The sequence below is a fragment of the Cataglyphis hispanica genome, chromosome 11 (genome assembly GCF_021464435.1).
Source record: "Cataglyphis hispanica isolate Lineage 1 chromosome 11, ULB_Chis1_1.0, whole genome shotgun sequence".
Lineage (NCBI taxonomy): Eukaryota > Metazoa > Arthropoda > Insecta > Hymenoptera > Formicidae > Cataglyphis > Cataglyphis hispanica.
In genome coordinates, this window is record NC_065964.1 from 117,498 (window position 1) to 140,267 (window position 22,770).

The 22,770-nt window shown below is 40.2% G+C and overlaps 2 protein-coding genes across 2 annotated transcripts; both read left to right on the plus strand.

The window, feature by feature from the left end:
* Window positions 1-5,576: 5,576 nt before the first annotated feature.
* Window positions 5,577-6,791, plus strand: LOC126852891 (uncharacterized). The gene has a single exon (XM_050598172.1). It carries the CDS (start codon window positions 5,577-5,579, stop codon window positions 6,789-6,791), a length of 1,215 nt encoding a protein of 404 aa, XP_050454129.1.
* A 2,399-nt stretch (window positions 6,792-9,190) lies between these two features.
* LOC126852892 (neutrophil collagenase-like) lies at window positions 9,191-10,795 on the plus strand. Its single transcript, XM_050598173.1, has one exon. It carries the CDS (start codon window positions 9,191-9,193, stop codon window positions 10,793-10,795), a length of 1,605 nt encoding a protein of 534 aa, XP_050454130.1.
* Window positions 10,796-22,770: the final 11,975 nt, after the last annotated feature.

The window sequence follows — 22,770 nt, forward strand, 5'->3', positions numbered from 1 at the left end:
GGACGCTGGGGGAAGAGCAACATCTCTCCCCTAGCACGGACGGCTCGTGGGTGGAAAGTCTCTCCGAAGTGTAACAGCCAGTTTCCGGAGAGGCTCTCATTAACGCCCAGATACAGGCCACCCGGAGGGATTTTAGTGGGTATTCCTCTGGCCGTTTGTTTAGGCCAGGGAAGAGTCCCACATAACCCCGCCTCGAACTCCATCGAGGCAGGGTATTCAAGGCATTTCCTCTCCGTTACAAAAAAAAATGACTAAATCGACTAACCGTGGAAATTCGTGCTCTGCCAATGGGAATAACAAGGTTTTTCGATATCGAACGTTCTAAAACCAGGTGTTGTCACAGTTTTTTACTATACAAATAAAGCGATCACGCACCGAGCGGGTGACCGCGACGCTATTTGTTCTCGCTCGTGTTTTGATTTTTAAGGCAATTGTTTGAATATAACGATGATGTTCGCCGTTAAATTTTAGACGCGAATTTTAATGTTTCAATTTTGGACACTGCGTTTTTATTATCTGTGAAATAAGAATATTATAAACGTAAGAAAAATATAAGTATGTATGTGCGCGAAAGTTATAGTGAGCGTGCGAGCGAGCGTGCTCCAAAAGAGACAAGCGCGAAATGAGACGGCCGACGGACGACACTCGCGAGTATCGAGACGCGCTTAAGTCTCAGACGATGACACTAGAATACGTGCACGACTTATGATTACGCGTGATCGTACGCCTGATACGATCGTAATTCGCACGCGGCGGATAAACAGCGATAAATCGTCTGTCTCAGAATAATTCCGGTAGTCACACAACGGCACTGAAATATGTCTATTTCTGTAAACGAGACCGAATCTTTATTTTCACTTGAACAGCGTACACGCGTCGAAGTACTCTGAGCGGAACGCGCCGCGCTCGGTTGTCGGCTCACTTTTATACGGTCGTCGCCTTCTCGAAGGATCCAGAAGGTTCCAGAAATTTACTCACTTCCGCCGACAGTTTTTATGTGACTTGTTTGTCACAATTTTATCTTGGATCCTTCGAGAAGGGCGACGATGTTTGTTGTTGCTGCGCGTTTTCGCTCGGTCGCAGAAAACGCTGCCTCGCATCGCGCGCGCGGCGATGACGCGGTCGTGCGGCGACAACATGCGAGTTCGAGATTGCTGCAATCTCGAACAATGTAACATAAGTAGTAATTAAATTGATCTTACTTCCAACAATATGAAGTAGCTAAGTGAGAAGCACAGCTTTCGGTTTCTGCCCCCACCACTACTATTGCGGTCACTAAAGGATAGTTGCAGCTTTTCAGACTTGTCTGCTTTTAGCCGTGAACTACCATGACTGAAAACAGCCTACAATCACACGCGATCTTTGATGCCATGCGACAATTTATTTCTATGGTTGAAAACATTAAGAGGCAGAGAATTAAAATAAATGTAAAAAATAGTAAAGTGTATTTTAAAAAATTGGACATCAAGCTATAAAAAACATAGGACTTAATTTTTACAGGTAACGAACGGATGGTACATCTGATCGAGAAACCTTCACTTGCGCAGAGTACAATTGGACACGTTGCAATTGCACACTGTGCTATTAGACACATAAAGTTGCGCACTGCTCGATTGGACACATTTCATTTGCGCACTGTTCAATTGGACACAACACATATTTTTGTATAATTTAAAATACATACACACGCATGTATATATGTATAATTTTGAAATTTATTGACATTTATTATTAATTCCATTTGGTTAATAAACGTTTCTTGCAGTTCGTTTACACACAGTTCTTTTGCTCACATTCTTTTTGCGCATATATCTTTTGCGCATATATCTTTTGTGCACATTTCTTTTACGCACACACACACACACACGGGGGTGCAAAGAGGGCCTTCCCCCCCTCTCGCACCCATCCGCCGATAGGCTGGATGGACCTCGCTTTACAACTTACAAAGTACATGCTACAGTGTCCGATCGGACCAGAAATGTGTGCAAAAGAAATGTGCACAATAGAAATGTGCGCAAAAGAATTGTGTGTAAACAAACTGTAGCAAATATTTATTTACCAAATAGTCTTAATAATAAATGTCAAAAAATTTCAAAATTATTTATGCATACATGCGTGTGTATGTATTTTAATTTATACAAAAACATGTGTTGTGTCCAAAAACAACGTGTCAATTGGACGGTGTGCAAATGAAATGTGTCCAAACGAATTGTGAGCAATTGAAATATGTCCAATCGAACGGTGCGCAACTTTATGTGTCTAATATCACAGTGCGTAATTGCAACGTGTCCAATTGTACTGTGCGCAGGTGAGCCGCTCCCCATCTGGTCACGTGGTCGACGTAGTTAGATAAACAAGAACAAATCTGAAAAGCGACAACTCTCGCGGTCCCACATTTCTAACCGCCAATCAGCAGAGCCGTGCACGTTCCAATATGGTATGTTACTCAATGGTACTGTCACTATCGACAATATCGAAAAGTAGATGTAGCACAGACCCAAAATTGAAAAGTAGATGTAGCATGGAAATGAACCATTCGGCTGTTTTATCCTGTCTAAAAATGAACGTGGCCATATAGTTCCAAACGGTCGTAAAATGGACGTAGAGCACTGTTGTACGAGATCGAGAACTATTGTATGAAAAACGCTGGTATGGCCGCTGTCAGGCTTCTCTCTGTTGCTAGAACGCTAACTCTTTTAAAAGCCGTATTACACTACGGGTTGCAGACTTGGAGGTCTATTACGGTTTTCGAAATAAAGTGAAAAATACGAGTGAGGAGATTCACTAGAATATCTACAATTTTATTTGTTGAAATCTAGTAAATCTGTTCACTTTTGTAATTTTCACTTCGTTTCGAGAACCATAATAACTCCCATTGAGTTCATTCTTTATCCTTTTGCTGTTCCTCATAAAATTCGTCTGTAGTAACTATTACGGGCATGTTGATTGCTCCACACGTGATAAGGCGTCTGCAACCTAATTTTTGTGCCTTGCAATGTAGACAATATTAGTGATGATTTGACTTATGAAGTCTTCTTTGTCGTGTTGAAGTCTTATCAGAAGTTTGTGCAAATGCGTATTGCAATGGTCTGTGATCTGTCAGTATTGTCATGTCTCGTTCTTCTGTCCTGTGCCGGAAAAATTTCAATGCATAATAAATTGATAGGAGCTCTCTGTCGTATGTACTGTAACATTGCTGTGTATTCGATAACTTCTTAGAATAGAATCTTAATCTATCTTCGTATCTTCCTTCTTGGGATTGCCTCAATATTGCCTTCATGGCTGCGTTCGAGGCATCGGTCCTGAAGAGGAGTATGATATTTTACTTTGAGTGTATTAAAAAGGTTGTTTCTGATAGGCATTTCTTGCTCTCCTGGAAAACCTCTTCTGCTTGTACGGACCATTCTATTAGTCGTCTTTCCCGTTTCTTCGCTCCAAAGAGATATTTGTTCAGAGGAGCCAATACGATTGCTGCCTCCTTGATGAATCTGTGAGTGGACCCGTTTGACCACGTTGATATTGACTACGTTGATGTTGACCACAGTCTCGATTGACTACTGTCCCGATTGACCATGGTTCTGAATAACCACGATGACATTTACTATGGTTCTGATTGACAACTGTTGCGATTAACCACGGTCCCGAATGACCACGATCCCGATTGATCACGTTGAGATTGATCTCGTTGATATTGGCCACATTAAGATTATTTACGTCGATATTGACGACATTGAGATTGATCATGTTGATATTGACCACATTGATATTCGCCTCCTTGCGATTAACCTGAGTTAAACCACGTTTTGCATGAAAAATTGTAAATCCATATAAAACCCATATAAACTCATATAAAACCTCACTTCACGTGGAAAGTTTTAAATCAATGTGAAATCTCACTTTGCAATAAACAGTGCATGCATGCAGGCAATATGTTCCGCTCCGGGAGCGGCTCACTTGCGAACAGCACAATTGGACACATTGCAATTGCGCACTGTGAAATTAGACACAAAGTTGCGCACCGTTCGATTGGACATATTTCAATTAGTAGTAGGTAATCTAGGCCGGTTCTAACCCACTTCGCTTTAAGAAAAGCTGAAAGAGTAAGAGAGATGGGTATATAAAAAAGTAAGATAGAAAGATATTTCGGAAGTGAGGAAACGGCACGGCGGTAGTAGAGGCGGGGTACGTATGGCGAGATAATAGACGGCGCGCTCGAAGTGGCGCCCGTAAAACCGCGATCGACGCGAGCGCGCCGTAACGAAAGCGGTATCGTTAATTTGGACAACGCATCGAGGTCGGGCACTCATTGGGTGGCGTACGCGAAAAAGGGCGACGACGCGATCTACTACGATAGTTTCGACAATCTTCGTCCGTCGCGCGAACTCAAACGATATCTCGGACGCGATACGATTATTCGATATAATCGTGACTCTCAACAAACGAGTGATCTGCAGAGTATCTGCGGACAATTGTGCCTGAGATTTCTCCGAGAGATCGATTGGAAAAATTTTCGATCGTAATATCGGATCGTTCGTCGAAGAACAGTTCGCTTGCGTTCGCCAATCATGTCGCTGACTCTCACGCTATCCGGACGAAGCAGTGACCTCACGGCGAGTTATTTTCCGCCTTTGGATCTAAGCGATGGCGATTATGAGTTAGGTCTCACTAATTTCGAAACTTACAATACGATACCGAATGTAAATTCCCCGAATAATAAATTTTACTTTGACGATAACGATGAGGTTATCACGGTTCCTGTCGGATCTTACGAGTTAGACGCTATAAACGCGTATCTAAAAGCCGCAATTCGTCGAAAACGGCCGACGAAAGAAAAGGATAGAAAGCGAGACGAGAGCGAGGAACCGAAAACGAGAAGCGAGGATGACGACTACATATACAACGTCGACGACCGCGACGACGATGTTTTCGACGACGAGGACAGCGAGAGGAGCGAACGCATCATAGCGCTTCGCGGAAACGATAACACCATGAGAAGCGAGATCAAATGCGCGTATCGCGTAAATTTTACTAAACCCGATAATATCGGTTCGTTACTAGGTTTTTCGTCTCGTGTACTACAACCGAACAGATGGTACGCTTCCGATAAACCGGTAAATATTATGGCCGTTAACGTTATTCGCGTAGAGTGCAACGTCACGACAGGAGCGTATCACAACGACAAATCCGCGCACACTATACACGAGTTCGCGCCGAACGTTCCGCCCGGATATAAATTGTCGGAAATTCCCGCGCGAATCATTTACCTACCGATCATCGCGCGAATCATAACTGATATAACCGTGCGCGTCGTGGATCAAAATGGAAAGTCGATCGACTTTCGAGGCGAGGAGATAACGATTCGTCTGCACGCGCGACGAAGAAGATAGACGGACGCGCGCGATGCTCGTCATGAACGAGTCGAACGCGAGAAGCGCGCCGTAGCGTAACCGTAGCATCGTCTCTAGACGCGAAGAGAAGAAAGAGAAAGAGAAGCGGAAAATTAACCGTCGCCAACGCGACCTTTCTGTGCTCCTTGGGTTTCGTCGTTCCGAAAACTGCTTACGCGTAAGAGTGAAATGAGCGATATCTTGAGTATCACCGGAGAACCAATCTTCGACGATCGCATCGTCAAGATCGAGACTCACACGTACAACCCTTACGCTAATACCACATTTGAAAATAGCGACGAGATACGAATTCCTATACAACAACAGGATCTGTACACCTTACCCTGCGAGAGTTTCCTCTACATCGAGGGCAGACTCGAGTCGAAGAAACCATCGGACGCGGAGAGCGAAAGCTCGGCGAGACTGGTGAACAATTGCGCCGCGTTCATGTTCGAGGAGATTCGCTACGAGCTCGATGGGGTAGAAATCGATCGAAGCAGAAACGTTGGGATAACAAGCACGATCAAGAATTACGCGTCGCTGACGGTCGAGAGAAGCAGCATATTGCAAAACGCCGGATGGGACTTCGCGGCGAAGAATCACGCGATCGACGATTTTAACTTCTGCGTACCTCTCAGCGTGTTACTAGGTTTCTGCGAGGATTACAAGCGCGTCGTGATCAACGCGCGACACGAACTTATCTTGATACGAGCGCGCAACGATCACAATTGTCTCGTATCGCGCGAATCGCACGAACCCAAGATCGTTCTATTAAAGATACAATGGCGAATGCCTCACGTAGTGTTAAACGATATTAATAAATTAGCGCTATTGCGTACATTGGAAAGCGGAAGATATCTGAGCGTCGCTTTTCGTTCGTGGGATCTCTACGAGTTTCCGCTTCTTCAGAGCACGACCAAACATTCGTGGGCGGTTAAAGCGGCAACGCAACTAGAGAAACCGCGTTACGTTATCTTCGCGCTACAATCCGGAAGGAAGAACGTTCTGCTTCAAAATGCCTCCATGTTTGACGATTGTAAACTAACTAACGTCAAACTGTATCTTAATTCGGATTTTTATCCCTACGACGATATGAATCTAAATTTCGAAAAAAATAAAATCGCGGTGCTGTACAATATGTATTCGAAATTTCGAAAAACGTACTACGGATGCGATAAAGACGAAGCACTCTTTAATTTAGCTAAATTTAAAACGTTCGGTCCGATAGTAGTTATCGACTGTTCTCGACAGAACGAATCCATTAAGAGCGCTACCGTGGACGTTCGTATAGAGTTCGACTGCAAGGAGAACGTTCCCTCTAACACCACAGCCTATTGCCTCATTATTCACGATCGCGTAGTAAAGTATAATCCGCTCACTAACGTTGTGCGCAGAATCGTGTAGAATAATCTAATATAGCGATAAATAAAAATATGAAGGAGAAATAAAACGCTTAAAAAGAGGAAATTTAGAGAAGCGAGCATTCTAATCTCGACTCGCGTCGAAGATGGACACGCCGATCTTCGCCGATCTTCAAGGTTTTATCATTAACGAAAAATTTGTCGCGAAAGAGATAGCTATATTGAAAAACGGCAAAGAATTAACGCATCATATCTTTCGCGCGCCAATGTCGTGGAATTTATTAACGAAAGTGGAAAAAACGCAAGCTTGCTGGTTGATCAATAATAATCATCAATTGAAGTGGAACAGCGGACACGTTAATTACGGGTCGATGAAGAGACTCGTTCGAGACGCCGTTCGCCGTGGAACTAGTCCCGATTTTACAGTACGCATATACGTCAAGGGCTACGAAAAAAAGAAGTGGCTCACCGAGATCCTGGAAGGCGTGGAGGATCGCGACGTCACCGTCGAGACCATCGACGCCGATTTCGAGGACATCGGTCGACTAGAGATACTGAACGCTCCGCGAGCCCTTCGCTGCGGATATCACGCGAAGAATTGCGCATTGGAGAACGTTTGCAAATTGCGCGATTGGTGGTTGGAACGAAATAACTGTTTAAGCTATATAACGATTTGAATTATATTTAATTAGCATATATTATTAATATACTATTAAATTGTATATTATATCTTATGTCATATTATATTTTATGTTATATTATTAATACACTATTAAATTGTATATTATATTTTAGCATATATTATTAATATACTATTAAATTGTTTATTATATTTTATATCATATTAAATATTATATATGCTATTAAATTATATATTATATTTTATATCATATTAAATATTATATCATAATATTATATCATAATATTATATCATAATATTATAAATTGTATAATGTATTACAAATCTTTCAATTATATATCTTATTTAAAAATATACATATTAATACAACGATAATCGTTGACCGCGTATCCTCTATTTTCGCGATTGTATATTATATCATAATATTATAAATTGTATAATGTATTACAAATCTTTCAATTATATATCTTATTTAAAAATATACATATTAATACAATGATAATCGTTGACCGCGTATCCTCTATCTTCGCGATGCTTATTACGCTATATCATAATTATATCGCGACCGCGATAAGAGCGAAGCGCGACGCGAGGCGAGACTAATTAGAAAAGGATAGACTATATGAGAGAAAGGAAGCGAAAACGGAAAGAGTTAAATCACATCGTTCATTCATAATTATAAACGATTTTATTTTACATCATAATAAAATATATTTATAATAAAATGTATAATAAACGTGTATAAATATTAAAATATAAATGTAATAATAAAATGTATAAAAATTTATAAAATATAATATAAAAAATTGAGTAAAAAATTATATAATAAAATTATATAATAAAATTATATATAAAATACGCTCGAACGCGCGCGAGAAACTCTCCATTTTATCCGCAAATAAAACAACCGTTATTAACGAATACATTTTTTTACATTATAGATAATTTAAATTATAAAATAGCGCAAAATACTCACCGCGCTATTTCTCGCTCGCGGACTCGATATCCTCGAGACTCACCGACGGTTCGCCCTCCTCGTCGCCGCGATCCCGGGAGTCGCGCAATGCCTCGCGAACTCTCTTGGCCTGCTTCGCGATTATTCTCGATTTATTTATAAGCTGAAATAGCGTCTCTCGAGCGATCTTCACCGAATCTTCTATTTTGCGTCTAAAGAAACAAAAGTAAATAAATTTATAAAGAAAGATAGGAAAAATCGAATAAAAAGATAAACGTTTTCGCGCGTTTCGGTAACGATTTGCAAGAGGAGGCGCGTTCGGGTGTAATATATTAGCCTTAATGGCTATCAAATCGCCATTAATAGTTAAATACTCCGACGATTTTACTACGCGATTTATCAAATCCATTTCTCGAACTATACTATTCCGCGAACAATAACACATTGATGTTCTTTACAACGGTTGCGCATTTTATAAAGATGAGCACGCTGATGCGGATATCGCGATACGATTCAAACCGCAGATAATAATACTAAAAATAGAAAATCGCGAAAAACTCGAGAATCTTCTAAATATTCGAATCGTCGTAGAAAAGAACTTTCGAAATAAATATACATTTTTTACTAGATATATATTCCAGTCGTATTTATCGCATAAATCTCGAATACCCGATCGATCTTCATCGCCGTCGAGGAAAACCCGCTTCCTCGATCGAATCGTCGACGCATTCGCGTCTATCTCTTTTCTCTCGCTCTAATATCCCCCCACCTCATATTCTAATTCGAAAAGGATAAAAATAGGCGTGTTCTTTAAAACGCGAATCAATCGCGTTCGATATTTCGCGCGATGACTACGAAGACGGCTCTTCTCTTTCTAGCGGCGACGCTCATCGCCGCGACGTTCGCGACGCCGGTCGATCCGGAAAGGACGGAGGCGTTCCGCTTTCTGCGAACGTACGGTTTTCTGAGGGACGGCGGAAGATCGCTATTATCCGATAATGCGACGTCTCTGCGTCGCGCGCTGTCGCTGTTTCAAGAATATTATCAACTACCTAGTAATGGCGCGCTAAACGCCGATACGCTCAATCTCATGCGCAAACCGCGATGCGGTCTAGCGGACATTCCCGATCGCGCGTACAGCCCGTTCGCGAAAAAATGGTCGAAAACGAGACTCACATGGAATTTTCAAGTGGCTAGCGAGGAACTCCTACGAACGACCGAAGCGGCGTTCGCGCTATGGGCGGCGAGTTCGTCGTTGAGGTTCGCGCACGACTCGCAACGTCCCGATATATTGATATCGTATCGAACGGGCGCTCATACCTATGCGAACGTCGAAAACGGCGACGTCTGCCCAGCGGTCTTCGAAGGTCCGGGCGGGAGCCTAGCTCACGCGTTCCTTCCTACCGGAGCGGCCGACTTCGCCTCGGAGGTGCACGTCGACGACGAGGAGCCGTGGCACGTGCTTCTGAACAAGAATCCTTCCGACAAGTATCATCTGCTACTAACGCTAACTCACAAGATCGGACACACCTTAGGTCTACAGCACAGCATGCGTAACGACTCGGTGATGTTTCCGTATATACCCGACAACGAGCTTCAATATCCGGTTAAACTAAGCGTAGAGGATATCCTCGCTGTACAAAATCTGTACGGATCTCACGACGACGGAGATCGGCCCGCGATTCCCGCGACCACCGCGGCGCCCGCTACCACCGTAGCGCCGACGACCGGCGTCGCGCCGACCGATCCGTCGCGCGCGGATCTTTGCGCTTTACGGCGCTTAGACGCGGCCTTAATAATGAATCAACATTTATACGTATCTAATCGACGCAACGTATGGTCGATCGATCTAATCGATAAACGCTACGGTAGACCCATGACGCTAACGGAATACGCGACGTTTCTTCCGAACAATTTCACGCGTCTATCTGCCACGTATCAAAGACCCTCGGGCGATCTCGCTCTATTCGCGAACGACGCGATCTATCTCGTGGAATATCCTAGTTTTAAATTGAAACCTAATTGGCCTAGATCCCTTCACAGTATCGGATTTCCTCGAAACGCTAAGATTAACGCTGCGATAAACACGCACTCGGGACGAACCTACGCTATCTACGACGACGACAAAGTAGCTGAGATCGACGAGTGCCGCATGCTGGTCGTTAAACACGCTCCGTTAAAAGATATATTTCCCGGAATATCATCCGCGATAACGTCAGCCTTTCGATACATCGACGGTAATCTTTACTTCTTCGCTAAACGTCAATTTTACACGTTTAACGAATTTAGGAACATCGTTACCTCGGCGGGTCCCTTCGACTTGCGCGTTCTCGATATAGAGTGCCCCACGGACGGACTATTACGACAATTACGGGATCTCCTCAGTCGCGTCTATCGCCTCGACGACTCGATCGAGAACGCCGACGAGGACGACGAAAGTGACTTCCAGTAATATCTTTAAAAATAGAATACGAAAGGGCGAAGAAGGGGCAATTTTGACGCGGATATATAAAGACCATCCTATCATTAAACGCTTCATTATTAACGGCGAAGCTCGCGAACAAAACAACGAACGAAGATATACGCGGAAATGGGATCATCGCAACAGCAACACTCCTTCGAGGATCGATCGAGATTCCCCGAACGAAACCGCGAGGATAACGCGGGATACGCCAAGAAAGCTCGAACGGATAACGGGTTAGAACATCGAGAATCTTCTCTCGAATAAATATCTTTTATCGCTTCGATCTCCTCTCTCCCTAATTATCCGCCTTCTATCCTCTTTCAGACAAAACAGCGACAGAACGCAGAGACGCGACGCGATCGCGCGACCTCTCAGAATCTTGGGAAGACGCTACCCATTAACGAAAACGGGATACAAACATCTTGAAGTCTGCATCAACGTCAGTCGATCGTCGTTCGTGGAAATCGTTCTCGGAGACACCCACGGTAAAGAGATCTCGCTAACGCCGGATACGTGGAAGAAGCTGCTCGATCTACGATCCACGCTCACGTCGTACTTTCATCCCGACGAACGCGAGGAGACGCGCCCTCCGGCGCCGATATATATCGGACAATTGACGCTTCGATTCGGCAGACTAAATAATCTTCGAATTCTCCGTCTCGAAACGCCTAATACTCGATTAGCTATATCGAGAAATACCATCGTATACTTATTACATCTGGAACATTGCGTTAACTGCCTTGTTACGTCTTTAAACTGTTCAACCGCCTACACCGACAACAAGCTGGCTCGTTTCCTCGACGTCGCGGCGAGTGTTCGCGACCCCGCGCTCATTCCCGCGACGATACACGACAGCGAGAGCTTCGACCGCGACGAACTAATCGATTGCGAGCTACAGGCTCTGTTCTTCGGAAATTCGTAACACTATCTACGTATTCGCACCTTTGTATTATTAATATATTACGAAATACTTATACGCACGTTTATCGTAAATTACACATGTATCACGATACAAAATAAAATCTTTTATAACTCGAAACGACACTATTTAACTCCCCTCGTCTTCTCTTCCTCTCCCGTGAATAATCTATCCTTTTCTAATTAGTCCCGCATCACGTCTCGTTCAAATTTTATTTAAAAAATATTTATAATACTTTATCGTTTAATATACTAAACCCTAACATTTATACTATAGTACACAAACGCACGTTGTATATTATACTCGCGTTTTATCTTAAATAAAAATTATTATAAAAAAGCACTCGACGCCTATTAATAAACGGCGCGCTCGAAGCAGCGCCCGTAAAACCGCGATCGACGCGTCGCCCCTCTAATTAGACGCATCGCGCTCTAAGCCGCGCCGATAAGCAAACCGCGAATCGTCCTTCGACTCGCATCGGAATACGTATAGTCTCACGTTCTCCCGTTGGTATCTATGATTTCAATATTTTGAAATAAATATCTCTTTCTAAATCATAATATTTTTTCGTAGGCCGGTTCTAGCCCACTTCGCTTTAAGAAAAGCTGAAAGAGTAAGAGAGATGAGTATATAAAAAAGTAAGATAGAAAGATATCTCGGAAGTGAGGAGACGGCACGGCGGTAGCAGAGGCGGGGTACGTATGGCGAGATAATAGACGGCGCGCTCGAAGCGGCGCCCGTAAAACCGCGATCGACGCGTCACCCCTCTAATTAGAAGCATCGCGCTCTAAGTAGCGACGATAAGCAAACCGCAAATCGTCCTTCGACTCGCGCGAAACACCCCCCGTCCCACGCCTCTCTCACCATACATACCCCGCCTCTGCTACCGCCGTGCCGTCTCCACACTTCCGAGATATCTTTCTATCTTACTTTTTTATATACCCATCTCTCTTACTCTTTCAGCTTTTCTTAAAGCGAAGTGGGTTAGAACTGGCCTAGATTACCTACTTCAATTGCTCACAATTCGTTTGGACACATTTCATTTGCGCACCGTCCAATTGGACACGTTGTTTGTGGACACAACACATGTTTTTATATAAATTAAAATACATACACACGCATGTATGCATGTATAATTTTGAAATATTTTGACATTTATTATTAACTCCATTTGGTAAATAAATATTTGTTACAGTTCGTTTACACACAGTTCTTTTGCGCACATTTCTATTGGGCACAGTTCTTTTGCGCACATTCCTTTTGCACACATTTCGGGTCGGACACTGTAGCATGTACTTTGTAAGTTGTAAAGCGTGGTGCACCTAGCTTACCGGCGGATGGGTGCGGAAGGGGGACCGAAGGCCCTCCTTGCACCCCCATCCGTGTGTGTGTGTGTGTGTGTGTGTGTGCACAAAAGATATGTGCGCAAAAAAATGTACGCAAAAACACTGTGTAAACGAACTGTAAGAAACGTTTATTAACCAAATGAAATAAATAATAATAAATGTCAATAAATTTCAAAATTATACATATATACATGCGTGTATGTATTTTAAATTATACAAAAATATGTGTTGTGTCCAAAAGCAACGGTGTCCAATTGAACAGTGCGCAAATGAAATGTGTTCAAACGAACTGTGCGCAACTTTATGTGTCTAATAACACAGTGTGCAATTGCAACGTGTCCAATTGTACTGTGCGCAAGTGAAGGCTTCTCTTCCGCTTCACTTATGGGAGGCTCCACTACCATTAAAATTAGACACATTAGTTTCGATTGAACCTCGCTTCGTGTGAAAATTTGGGTTTACGAGATATGATCACATTGATATGGTTTTACATGTGGAACTTTACTTTGCATCAAAAAGTGTATGTAGTGAAACAATGTGTTCCCCCTCGTCCTTTTATGGGTGGGGATTCCATTAAAATTAGGCATAGATTTGCCTTGAATCTCGCTTTGCGTAGAAAGTTTTAAACCCATGCAGAACCTCGCTTTAAAAAGTTTATGGTAAAAACCTGATCAAATGGGATCGCGGCCAATCGGGATCGTGATCAATCGAGACCATGATCAATATCAATGTGGTCAATTGCAACGTGGTCAATCTCAACGCAGTTGATTGTAACGTAAATATCAACGTAGTCAATAGGGACCGTAGTCAATATCAACGTGGTCAATCGCAACGTGGTCAATCTCAAAGTGGCCAATTAAGATCTGGTCAATATTTACGTCGTCAAACGGAACGCTCCCATAAAAGTTTATGATTTTGAGGTATCTTCTGAGTTCGTTTATGTTGTCCAGATTTTTAATGTTGATGATGGCGTTGATTCTTCGGTAGTTAGACGTATTCCCTTTTTGTTTATTATGTATTCGAGATATTTTAACTTTTCTACTGTAAATTTATTTTTTGTTACGTTAATTTACAGCCCGTGTTCTTTCAAATGCTGAATTTGCTCAAGGTATCTTTGATATTCCTCTTCGTCTCTCGATGCTACCAATTGGTCGTCAATGTAACCGTAACAGAAATTGAGGCTTTGTAGCACTGCATCGATGAACTTTTGAAAAGTTTGCATCGCATTTCGCAAACCAAATGGCATTCTATTGAATTCATACAACCAAAATGGCGAAGTTACCGCAGTTTTGTGACATTCCTCCTCTATCACTGGAATCTGGAAGTATGCTTTAACCAGGTCTATTTTGGAGAAAATAGTGCATCCGGCTAAATGGTAAGTGAAATTCTGGATGTGAGGATGGTTATTTATCTACAATCGTCACGCTGTTCAACTTACGAAAGTCACCACAAGGTCTCCATTCTCCATTTTGCGCACCAAGTGCAATGGATTTGCCCGCTGTGATGAGAAAGGTTGACATATTCTTTGTGCCATCATCGTCTCGAATTCTCACCTTGCTGCTGCGTATTTTTCAAGAATCAACCTGCGTAGTCTTTCTGCGACTGGTGGTCAGTTTGTGATGATGTGATGCTTCACGTCGTGTACGGTCTTCTTGAACGCCGTAGAGTAAGTGATCTCAATGTATAGTTCGTAGAAGTTTCTTGACCTTGCATTTTTCGTTTATCGTTGCGACGGTGGTCTATTTCCCTGTGGTTACTCGGGCTTTGGAATTTAACAAGATTTGTTCACCAACGAATCTCTTATTTTTAAGATCCGGCAGGATACCATGATGCGCCAGGAAGTCGGCGCCTAAGATCGGTTGCTTGACATCGGCTACTATAAACTGCCATCTGAATGAATGCCGCAATCCAAGATCCACTGTTCGCATCTTGCTGCAGTAAATATTTATGATCGTATTGTTTACTGCAAACAATTGAAAGTCTACGGGTGTGAGTTTTCCTCGTATGATTTTCTTTTGAATTACCGATATATCCGCTCCGGTATCTACCAGATATATAACGCCATTCTTTTTATCTGTTATTGCCAAGTGTTCATTTCTTCTGATTGCCCCGTCGACAATCGAGGCACAAATGCCTTCGTGACAGCAGTTTTAGTTTTCTACCGCCTTCGGCTTGTTATATGTGTATAGATGTGAACACTTAAATGCCTTATCGCCAAATCTATTGTGATAATAACAATATTTATTTGAGGTGTTAACGTTATGACCCTTCCAGTGGTGTGAGCGTTCTCGATTTTCCAACCGTCTTTGGCTTCCGGAACCTCCTTGTGATTTGCTACGTCGTCTCTGTTTGTCCCCAAGGTGAGTTTTTTAACCTATTTACTTAACTCTGAGATTGCTTGCAGGATCTTATTATCTTTGTCGGCCTGTCCACCGTTGATTATCTGAAGAGCTGCTGATGCTGATCTCGCCATCTCGACTACTTTATATGCCTGAGCTGCTAGTTTCACTAGATCATGAACTTCGCTGATTGCCAAGATTGTGCGCACGTTCTCTGGAAGTTGTTTCATAAATATAGATTTTAAAATTTTGTCCATTACCTGACCCATTGCCAGGTTGCGTAAACGCTGAAGAAAGATAGAGCATTTTTCGTTTCCTAATTCGTGTGAGCTTAAGTCTTCTCATTTTTGTCGCACTAGTCTTTCCCAAAACTAAGCATATATATTCCTTTAGTATCTGGTATTTATCTTACTCAGGGTTGATTATCAAATCTGTCACAAATGGCAAGACGGATCTGCGTGGAGTATTATATAACGAAACTTTGATTTGTCACTTGTTATACGATGAATCGCGAAAGCTGCTTCGACTTGTGGGAACCAAAGCTGGATTATCCTTTCAAAATGGTGATAAGCGCACCGTCTGTGCACGCGTCGATATTCGAACGCTGCGGGCCATCTGCATCGCTCTCCATATTTTCACGCTACAAGGTGCTGGGCGGTTTGTCTGCAAGCGTAGTATGCTGGGTTGTTCTTCCTTTCGATGATTTAGTTGGCGAATACCCGAGCGGCACCTATCTTGATTGATCTTATCACGTGCTGCGCGGCCAAAAGATTTTGTTCCGACTTACGTCGGAAAGTCACCACTTTGGGAATTTTGTCATATATATTTATCATATATATTTTATTTAATTAACGACGGGGATCAGGATTGAAGAACACACTGTATTTTTAATTAACAAAACGTAAAATATATTTTAATTCAGTACAAATTCTCTTCAGGTATTCGTAACGACTTGCCGTATCGGATGCATAGACATGGGGTGCGTTCCGTTTCCCGCATGATGCGTATACGAACGCACAAGATCGTTCCGTTTCAATCCATGCACCGTTCATGCGCGCAAGAGAATGATCTCCCATCACAACGTCACGCCATGATACTACAGAACATGAGAACGCATGAACTGCCTCATTTCCCGAGGTGGTTTAGTCCATGGGGAGCGGCTCACTTGCGCACAATACAATTGGACACGTTGCAATTGCGCACTGTGATATTAGACACATAAAGTTGCGCACCGTTCAATTGGACACATTTCAATTGCGCACAATTCGTTTGGACACATCTTATTTGCGTACCGTTCAATTGGACACGTTGTTTTTGGACACAACACATGTTTTTGTATAAATTAAAATACATACACGCATGTATGCATGTATAATTTTGAAATTTATTGACATTTATTATTAACTCCATTTGGTAAATAAATATTTGTTACAGTTCGTTTACACACAGTTCTTTTGCGCACATTTTTTTGGGCACATTTCTTTTGCGCACGTATATTTTGCGCACATTTTTTTTGCGCACATTTCTTTTGCGCATATATCTTTTGGGCACATTTCTTTTGTACATATTTCGGACACTGGGTCCGATCGGACACTGTAGCATGTACTTTGTAAGTTGTAAAGCGAGATCCTTGCCTACCGGTATTGCGGGTGCGAGAGGGGGGCCGAAAGTCCCTTTGCACCCTCGCGTATGTGTGTGTGCGTGCTTAAGGAATGTGCTCAAAAGAAATGTGCGTAAAAGAAATGTGCGCAAAAGATATGTGCGCAAAAGGTATGTGCACAAAAGATATATGCGCAAAAATGTGCGCAAAAAAACTGTGTGTAAACGAACTGTAAGAAACGTTTAACCAAATAAAATTAATAATAAATGTCAATAAATTTCAAATTTATACATATATACATGTGTGTGTATGTATTTTAAATTATACAAAAATATGTGTTGTGTCCAATTGAACAGTGCGCAAATGAAATGTGTCCAATCGAACGGGGCTCAACTTTATATGTCTAATAATACAGTGTGCAATTGCAACGTGTCCAATTGTATTGTGCGCAAGTGAAGGCTTCTCTAATCCATGTGTAGTCCATACGCAAGAATTATTTAGGTGGGAAAGAGACTTGCTACAAATTACAGGAATTTATTATTCCAAAATTTATAACAGATGACTTTGAAGAAGCTATAAATTTATGTTAATAATAAAATGTGTATATTCAACGTGTCTGATACTTAAGAGATTTCGTCATTATTATCTATCAATATCAACCTGGTTGCGAATATGTATAAAACAACAAAAATAACACGTAAAATTAAAAGGGTTTTAAATATTATTTCTGAACAAAATTAAGTTTATAAAAATATCTTAATATTTATTTGTTAAATGGGAACAATTGCAATAACTTTAACAATCTTATACTTAATAATTATCACTAACAATCATATATTATACGCAATATAATTTAGTACGATATTTAGTCGATAGTCAATACCGTCGACTATTAGAGCCAAGCTTGGTTATTGACAAGAGCACATAGAATATGAATGTAATATTCATATTTGGTATATTTTGTCCCATATATTCTGCTTTTTTGCTCATATTATCTCGTTTCTCCCAATTATTATTAACTGACCGGCAATATGCGATTTAGTGTCCCAATCCTTTTTGAACGTTAAGTTCTATAAATTGCACTACACCGGACAAAACATAGCGGATATTATTTATTAATAAATGGACTGGTATATCTTTTGAATTATTTTTTATATTACCATTGAATCCATAAGCACGTTCCAACATACTTTGGTATACATACTCAATGTCAACGCACATATATAAGCTAAATATTTTTTTGCTTATTGCACACTTTTCTTGACAATGTTCACAGTTTACAATCTGATCTTGAACAACTTTGTGTATACAATTTTGAAGGTATTGTATGCCTTGCTTTAAAATAAGTTGGGTTTGTACTAAAATTATTTGTCGAGTTTTTTCTTTGCTGTATCCACATTTATTGCAATATTTATTGCAAATCTTTTCTATTGGACTTGGATAGTTTTTCATTTCTTCAAATAGCATATATTGTTATGTCCTGGCGACTTCACGATTCCTTTCTTTCGGAAGTTGCGGCAATTGTCTATTGGTAATAAAAAAAATGAATCGTTTAATAAATAAAGCATCCTATGCTACGCGTTTTGTAAACTCTTAGTCACTTGTCAATAACCGTATATCTATGAATAATCGTGAGAAAGACGCGAGAAGATCGGTGATGAAGCCACGCCGATTCTCTCGAATAAATAAAAATAGATAAATATCCCTTGCAGTAGAATTTTCCGGCGAAAGAATAAAACAATACCGAGAAGATAATAAATTTTCTAACAAAATACTTAACAAATAAAGCCCCATTTGATAAAAAGTAATCATAAAAAAAATTAATTCTTTCCTAATCATAAAGAAATAAACCTTTTTCTAATCAAATCATGTGCACAAGAGTCCGCCAGGAAAGGCAACAATCAAGGGACTTTGAACCGATATCACACTCATCATCGACGATCACTGCGAGTAAAAAACGAAAAAGTAGGAGAAACACCCCGCCTAATGAGGATACTGGGATTTCTAATTCGTCAATCCTTACTTCAAAAAATTAAAATACACCTTTGAAAAAGCCCTATAAAAAGGCTACTCAAAAGTCGTTTTCTTTATGCTCCGTACGTTCATTACATTCAGATCAGTCTTTACAAGCATCAGTTTTTAAAATCTTTTCTCGGGTTTATCTTTTATTTTAAATTTTATTCCGTGGTTTAACTCGGCGCGAAAGTGCAACCAGTGTCTTCCCTGAGCGGCGTCCCATCTCCAGAGCAACCTACCTGCAAAGAGCATCGAGCTACCGACATAAGACACAGAGCGAAACATCGCACTAATTCGCCATTCCTCCGACTCCGAATAGCTATTCTTAATAAGTAAGTCTCATTAAATAATTCTCTCTTATTCTTTTTGTTTTATGTCTTATTTAAATTAAAACAATTCCATAAGATGTTTTATTCTTTTAAATCATTAACTCATTCCGTAATAGCCATAGTAAGCTTTAGAAAATTTTAAAAAACCTAATTTAACTCATATGCAAGCGATTCTGCACACACACACACACACACACACACATATTTATCTAATTTTATTTACCTATTAATGAAATTATTGTATAATAACCGGTCAGGATTAAATATTAACGATAGAATATGCTCCCTCACTCACTCTGAGCGACGTCCTCCGCATAAATGTAACACCCGCGAATAAATGAAACACATACATTTACACTCACACATACGCTCAGATAAAGATTAGTTTTTCTTATTATGTATAAACGTATATGTATAAATCTAATGTTTTCTTATATCTTTGAATAAACCAGAATGTTTGTTAATTAATTAAAAATATTTCTTTAACCCCTTTCTCTCATTTTCAAAAAAGCATTTGGTCCGGAGTAATAGGGATTAAATTCTTTGACTAAAAAGAGACCATCGAGCGAAAATTCGAACAAACAGAGTAACAGCGATCCAGTCGTTTACCTGTTTTCCGAACCTTTGAGTTCGCTCGACTCGATTCTTACGTCCGTAAGGCGTTTTATTTCAGAATATTTAAAATAGTTATTGCATCCTTCCTTGCGACTCATCCTTCCGAGAGTCTGGACATAACACATTTGTAACGCAAGATCCTACATCACTGTCATCTTGACGCTATCTAAGTATATTCATAGAGAAGATTTGTTCATTGTTGATAGAGTGATTTTGCAATTCCATTTCTTGCATAGTTTGATGCAATTTTCAAGACAGAATCATTTTTATTAAACTTTGTAGCTATGTCTACAAATTCTTTAAATTCTTTGAAGTTACAATAGCATGAAGCTAAAATTTCCATGATGCTGTTAAAAGCACAAGTGTTTTTTAATGGAATCTTTTTGTTGAATGTTTTTACAGGTGTCATTTATTACCATTTTGAATTATTCCTCTTGTACGATTTCCTGTTAGTCTCTGATGTATAATTGTAATACCCGGAAATGGTTTTAAAAATTTTCCACGTTTCGCTTTGTTTTATACATGGCAATAATTTGTTTTTATTACACTTTAATGCATCAAATTTCAAAGAATAATTATGGTAATTATGTCCTGTATACGCTGCATCTTTAACTAAATTGTTTATAACAAAAAGATAATAAACGTTATAGTTTAATTACCTATTATATATATATATATATGTATATATATATATATATATATATATATATATATATATATATATATATATATCAATAAACACAAAGTACTAATAACATATAACATTAATTACCTACAAAACATATTATATTGCAGTTATATCGTTGAGTGGGAAATTATAACGTTATGTTATGTTTGATGTTATGTTATTGTTGCTTTGTGTGTACTGAGATATTGTCTAACAGAAGATATTGGTATGTATACAGGGTGTCCCTAGACCACCCGTATACCCCTTTTCTTTTAAAAACTAAGCATTTTAGAGAAAAACGTTTTGAACAAAAATTGTATGGTTTTGAGGAGAACATGGTGTCATTGGTTTGACCTTGGATGGCATCGTTAAAGTCAAGTCAAGGATACCTTTATTTCTTAAACTTGAACCCTTATTTTTTATTGCATATTCTTATAGCTTATGACGAGAGCTTTCCAAAACACTATAATAAAATATTTTTTCATTAAGAATTTTTTGAGTTATTTTGTATATTAATTTGATATATTTTAGTATAAAATATAAAATATCTTGAAAATTATTTAGTGTTCGATAATTGTATCGTAATATTTTTATGTACAGAATAATAAGAATTTTTATACATATATATATATATATATATATATATATATATATATATGTATATACAGGGTGCATCAAAACAAGTGTAGTGTTCTTAAAGGATCGTATTCCTGAATGAATTTTAAAACGATTTTTCCTTTACGAAAATTTGATCTGAAGCTTAGTTTTTAAATTATAAAAGGAAATAGTGAGCGAATTACGGGATGGGTACATATGGTAGGCAGCGGCGGCGCAACTTACTATTCGATGCAGGCGCTTACGCGAGACGTTCGATACAGCTGACTCGAGCGCTACAGCGTACTCATTCCGTAAATCGCTCACTATTTCCTTTTATAATTTAAAAACTAAGCTTCAGACGAAATTTTCGTAAAGGAAAAATGATTTTAAAAATGATTTTAGAAATCATTCAAGAATACGATCCTTTAAAAACGAACGATTGTTTTAAATCACCCTGTTACAGCATTCGATCAGCTGTTTGCTATACGCAATAAGAGTGCGTGTGCGTGTGCGCGTGCGCGTGCGCGTGTGCGTGTGAGTGTGTGCGTGCGCGTGCGTGTGCGTGTGCGCGTGCGCGTGCGCGTGTGCGTGTGAGTGTGTGTGTGTGTGTGTGTGTGTGTGTGTGTGTGTGTGTGTGTGTCTATGATGAGAACGTGTACGCGTATTACATACATACATACACGTTTACACATACTTACATTATTTAATGACACAAGCAGATTATTTCGATACTAGCGGTGTTTGCAATCGGCAGCGGGCAGCGCTACTATCGACATAACTTGCTTGTTGTCGTCGCGCGCTCTCCATGTCAAATAATATGTACACGTATAACGCGTTTTTTCAAGTGATTAAGTGAATCGGTAGTGATCTATTGTGAATAAACGCGATCGTTATAATCGTTATAATCGTTAATCAATTTATCGATTCAGTGCGTGAGTATAAAAGTGTAAAAGTATCGATACAAAATAATCGATAAAAAACTCGTGCTATCGGCGGCCGTGCAGCAATTATTTGTTTAATTATTTTATTTATGAAGAATCTCTACAAGGTAAGAATAAGTGAGTGAATGAACGAGTGAGAGGGTGACTGAGTGAGTGAGTAAGAGATAGAGAGAGAGAGAGAGAGAGAGAGAGAGACAAAGAGAGAAAGAGAGAGAGAGAGTGAGTGTTTGTGTGTGTATGTATGTGTAAACGTGTATGTCTGTATGTAATACGCGACACGTTCTCATACATGCACACACATACACTCATCGCGTATAGCTGATCGAGCGCTGTAGCGGGATGATTTAGAGCAATCGTTCATCTTTAAAGGATCGTATTCTTGAATGATTTCTAAGATCATTTTTTCTTTACGAAAATTTCGTCTGAAGCTTAGTTTGGAAGTTATAAATGGAAATAGTAATCGAATTACGGGACGGATACGCTGTAACACTCGATCAGCTATAGCGAGCGCCTCGTGTAAGCGCCTGCATCGGACGGTGAGTTGCGCCGCCCTTGCCTACCATATGTACCCATCTCATAATTCGCTCACTATTT

What these genes read in the sequence shown, in the direction of transcription:
- LOC126852891 (XM_050598172.1), top strand. Translation starts at nt 5,577, where the DNA reads ATGAGCGATATCTTGAGTATCACCGGAGAACCAATCTTCGACGATCGC.
- LOC126852892 (XM_050598173.1), top strand. Translation starts at nt 9,191, where the DNA reads ATGACTACGAAGACGGCTCTTCTCTTTCTAGCGGCGACGCTCATCGCC.